General features: G+C 37.0%; 1 protein-coding gene across 1 annotated transcript; it reads right to left on the reverse strand.

Annotated features, from left to right (window-relative positions):
* Positions 1 to 1441: 1441 nt before the first annotated feature.
* On the reverse strand, positions 1442 to 3452 carry LOC109803478 (L-ascorbate oxidase homolog). The gene is made up of 2 exons (XM_083071064.1): positions 1991 to 3452; positions 1442 to 1904 (listed from the first exon to the last, which is right to left on the reverse strand). Exons 1-2 carry the CDS (start codon positions 3325 to 3327, stop codon positions 1604 to 1606), a joined length of 1638 nt encoding a protein of 545 aa, XP_082927190.1. The 5' UTR covers positions 3328 to 3452; the 3' UTR covers positions 1442 to 1603.
* Between the last annotated feature and the right edge of the window lie 1898 nt (positions 3453 to 5350).

Consider the following 5350-nt stretch of genomic DNA (forward strand, 5'->3'; position numbering starts at 1 on the left):
TTTGAAGTGAGAAAAAAATTGTGCAAACTTTTTTCTTATTGCAAGGTAAAAATGTTTTAAGTTTAATTGAATAAAGTTTGAGCTTGAATAATCTTTAAATTTAGTTACCGTAACCTTATTCTTTTTAATTTAGGGGTCCTTCTCAATACTTTGAAGTAGTTTAGCAACTAGTGTTTCACCTTGAGATAATATTAACTTTTTTGACTTTTAAACAAAGGATAGTATATATATTACAAGAATGACATAAGTAGAAAGATAGAATGAAAAAGGGGTGATATAATAGAAAAAGGAATGAGTGTTTAGTATATATTGATTGGTGTGATGAATTACATAGGAAAGGGTTCAAACATGAGATACCACACACTTCACTTCCCCGTCTTCTGCCATTGCTTTCACTCGCGTGAAAATTAGACTCTGATACTAGTTGTTGGGGATCCCAAACGCACTCACACACACAATTGCAAGAGAGAAAGTAAATTAACAAGATATAAATATTTACGTGGTTCGTCAACATAACCTACGTCCACGACTGCACTAGATGGTATTTTCTATTTCATATTATTAAGTTTACAATTACATGAATATTTATAAAAAAAGAAAGAAAGCAAATGGGTCAAGCCCAATAAACCCTTCAGACTCCACATAGTATTTATAAAAAAGAAAGAAAGCAAATGGGCCAAGCCCAATAAATCCTTCAGACTCCACATACTCAACAGAGTATTGATTTATCATCTTGTTAGCAAATTGACATCGTATCTATAGAATTAAAGAGGCTTTTTGAGTAAAATTCTAATTTCTCAACTTCATACCAAGTGAAAATTGGAGCAACCAGTGGCATGGAAAAATCAAGTAAGAAACAACATCAAGGATTTTATGCTAACAACAAGACCACTTGTTTTACTTTAAAATTACAAAACAATTATTGGCGAGAGAGAAGAAAAAAAGAAAAATAGTGTAAGATGAATGAAATTGTGGTTCTCTAATATGCACCATTTCTATGTTATCACAAACCACCTATAGCATAGTCATTTCATATGAATAAAATATGAAAAAACATAGAAGTATATTTGGTAGTATAGCTTGATCTTTTTATCCTTTTTTTTTGTTCTCTCCAAGTTTCCCTAGTTTTTAATCAAACTATCCAATAAATAATATTCAAAAATGTTTTTTCTTTTAGAGATATTCAAATGGATTAAAGAACTGCCCCAATAATAAATATTCTAAGTTTAATTGGATAGAGCTCGTTCGAGCTTGAATAATCTTTGAATCTAGTTACCATAGCCTTATCCTTTTTAATTTAGGGGTCCTTCTCATTACTTTGAAGTAGTTTAGCAACTAGTATTTCACCTAGAGATAATATTAATTAGCTTTTCTAACTTTAAAACAAAGAATAGTATATATATTACAAAAATGACATAAATAGAATGAAAAAGGGATGATATAATAGGAAAAGGAAGGAGTGTTTAGTATATATTAATTGGTGAGATAAATTACATATATATAGGAAAGGGTTGAAACATGAGATACCACACACTTACACGATAAAAGATGGATTATAGCTAATTAATATGGAACGGGGAGATGAATAAGAGAAGAAAATGGTTTAAATTGTGTAGGGTGGTGGCTTGGGCAAATCCTTGACAATACCACAGAGAAGCTGGTTGTCAGGAAGACTATACTCATCCCTGAGAGAATGCTCAGGAGACAAGACACTGACGTACATTTGTTGGCCAAGGTAACGATTCTCGGCGAGCTCTGACCTCAAGTTCCACATTCCAGCATTGTCAAAGGTCAACATGATTGCGGCCCAAGACTTAGGGAACACCTGAATGGTGTGTCGGCTGACAGCATCAAGAAGGTTGTAGTTCTTTCTCTTCTCGGGGGTCCACTTTCCAGGCTCAATGCTATAATAAGATGAACAAGGAAAATAATGAATGTAAGAGAAGAGATAATTAAAAAGAGTGGTTAATTAAGAGTATGAGAGACTTACGCGACTGCAAAGAAAGAGTAGCCATCCAAGTTGTAAGATTGGGGAACCTTGGTGGGGTTCTCTAGAATGATTTCAATGTAGTTGCGGAAGGTGGCGTTGATGACGTTGGGAGCAACGGTGAGGTCGCCGAGAGTGGGAGCGGGTTCATCACTAATGAGGCCGTACTTGAAGACCTGGTCGGCGACTCCGAAGTATTCAGCGAGCTTAAGAGGGGTCTCAGGGTCGACGTGGGAGACACCGTTAAGTCCGTAACGGAGTTTCCCAGTGGCGCGGCTGAAGGAGTTAACGAGCTTGATGGTGCGGGTGATGTTGATTTGGCCGTAATGGTATGAGCCTTGTGGGTTGGGCCTTGCAGCGCTGGCAGTAAGGTTCCAACGGAAGGAGCGAAACTGGTTCAAGGACCAGGCCCAGCCCTCGGGTGCGGGTGGGAGCTCGGGGGAGGCGGGGCCGACGCCATTGGTGTAGCGAATGACACGTGTGGCGGTCAAGACCTTCTTGGTGAAGCGTGTAGAGGCAACCATGAAGTAGTCCTTGGGTTGCTGGTCAGCGGTGACGAGGACGGAGAAGCACTGTCCCACATGGACATCGAGGGAGTTGTAGACGTTCTGAACAACGTGTGAGCCTTCCATCTCAACGAGCTTCATGGGGTGGTTTTGGATTCTAAAGTTGAGGGCATCCTTGAGGCCAACGTTACAGATTCTGAATTTGTAAGTCTTGCCGGGCTCCATTGTGTAGAGGGGCTCAAGCCCAGCATTGGCCCCGTTGATGTGGACCCCGCTGGGCCTGCCGAGGCTGCGTCCACTGTCCAAGAACTGCTTTAGGGTCTGGTGTGTCTTGGCGAACCAGTCCCCGAGGAGGACCCAGTACTCGTCAGCAGGATCAGCATATGGAACGGGGATCAACAGGCGACTGTAGATCCTAAGACCACCAAATCCACCGACAGCACGGTGCATACCTGTGGTAGGATAATAAAAGTAGCTTCCGATTTGGTCCTTGACCTGGAAGTGGTAAGTGTAGTTGGTGCCTGGGGCAATGGGGCATTGGGTGCCCAATGTGCCATCTTGCCATGAGTTTTTCCTCAACTGGATACCGCTCCACGTGAACAAGAGGGGCTCGTCCAGGTAGTTGAATACGTTGATGACAATGTTGTTGTTGCTGGTGGAGTTGATTTCTGGACCTGGGAATTGGCCGTTGATGAGGATACCCTGTTGGGGAACACCCAATGGGGCTACGCTTCCGTATGTGACGTTCCACGTGAAGTAGAGGTAAGGGTCCTCGCTCCTCACCGTTGCTGCCATCAGGCAAAGCATCAACGCGATCATCGAAACCCTACCCATTTTTATTTTCACCAAGGATTTGTTTTTTTAATTTTCTTATTCAACCCTTTCCTATCTCCTTCCTTTTATTTTTGGGAAGAAGATAGTTTTTAGCTATCTCCTTCTACTTTTCCTTTGGGGTTCTAAAACTGCCCTTTTATAACTTAGTCTCAGTTTCCACCACCCGAACATGTCTCTCTGCCACCATACTTTTGTTTGGCTCACCTTGCATGTCGCTACCCAACGTCCTCGTATCTTTCGCTCTTCCACTCTTTTCTTTCCCACTTTGATTTTGAATTCTCGCCAATTTAATAGCTATGTCATAGTGATAATAACACTAAATAATTTAGAGAACAATTAGGCCATACAAAGTCAATAACAAATGGAAAAAGACAAAAAAAAAAATTTATATATAATAACAAGTAGATTTGCAAATATAATATAAAATTTTGGATATTGTAATAACTATAATAAATCATTCAGTTTTACAACAAAATCAATTATTATTTTATTAATTTATTCACTTCAGAATAAGAATATAGTAAGTAAACGAATTTCAATTTTAATAACTATCTCATAGTGATAATAACACTCGATAATTTAGAGAACAGTTAGGGCATACAAAGTCAATAACAAATGGAAAAAAATGGTATTTATAGTATATATAAAGAGAATAAATTTTTCAGTAATTATTTTTCACTAAAACTTTCGTCCAACATATTTTTATATATAAGTTTTATAAAATCATTTTAGTTTATGATTCAAAAACTACTATATATAAGTTAGATTTCTTCGTACTAACAGACACATATTCAACCCCCCTTCTATGTGTTTTTTCGCTAACTTCAAACCTTAGGTTGTGTAGCGCCCAGTGTGACCAAGACAAAAGCTCTATGCCAAGTGACATTGGACTTGAGATAAAATTGTCTTTAGCTGAAATGGGGTTGGGCGTGGGTTTAGCCACGCCAAACATAATTTGTTGAGGGCATTTTTGTTCACATCCACATCAGGTAGGAGTTGAATGGCGTGGGACATAGATGAGACAAAGAGTTCTCTATCTCAGTGATGTCGGGTGCAGGGTGGATAACATCGGACGTGAGTTGTTTCATGAAAACTTGTTGGATTAAGAATATGTTGAACATATATAGGTTAGGTGAATCTATTGCAATATTGTATGTTGATTAATGTTGTTAGTTCTATATTTGTTGATTTGGGATATTGCATATAGATGAATAATTATTTATTGTTGAGGTGATGATGATGAGAATGCTTTAGGTGTTTAGGCATGTTATGCTAATTAATTATTGACTATTGAGATGAGGATGTTGAGAATGCTTAAGGAAATCAACTGAGATCACTTTAATCAATTATTTTGAGCAATCTAACTTATATAGTGCGAAGAAATCTAACTTATATATAGTAGTTTTTGAATCATAAACTAAAATGATTTTATAAAACTTATATATAAAAATATGTTGGAGGAAAGTTTTAGTGAAAAATAATTACTGAAAAATTTATTCTCTTTATATATACTATAAATACCATTTTTTTCCATTTGTTATTGACTTTGTATGCTCTAACTGTTCTCTAAATTATCGAGTGTTATTATCACTATGAGATAGTTATTAAAATTGAAATTCGTTTACTTACTATATTCTTATTCTAAAGTGAATAAATTAATAAAATAATAATTGATTTTGTTGTAAAACTGAATGATTTATTATAGTTATTACAATATCCAAAATTTTATATTATATTTGCAAATCTACTTGTTATTATATATAAATTTTTTTTTTGTCTTTTTCCATTTGTTATTGACTTTGTATGGCCTAATTGTTCTCTAAATTATTTAGTGTTATTATCACTATGACATAGCTATTAAATTGGCGAGAATTCAAAATCAAAGTGGGAAAGAAAAGAGTGGAAGAGCGAAAGATACGAGGACGTTGGGTAGCGACATGCAAGGTGAGCCAAACAAAAGTATGGTGGCAGAGAGACATGTTCGGGTGGTGGAAACTGAGACTAAGTTATAAAAGGGCAGTTT

Source organism: Cajanus cajan, chromosome 3, assembly GCF_000230855.2.
Source record: "Cajanus cajan strain Asha chromosome 3, NIPB_CcT2T_4, whole genome shotgun sequence".
NCBI lineage: Eukaryota > Viridiplantae > Streptophyta > Magnoliopsida > Fabales > Fabaceae > Cajanus > Cajanus cajan.

Coding starts and splice junctions, on each gene's coding strand:
- LOC109803478 (XM_083071064.1), bottom strand. CDS start 3,327: ATGGGTAGGGTTTCGATGATCGCGTTGATGCTTTGCCTGATGGCAGCA. Junction 1,905..1,990: donor TACTCTTTCTTTGCAGTCGC/GTAAGTCTCTCA, acceptor ATCTTATTATAG/CATTGAGCCTGGAAAGTGGA.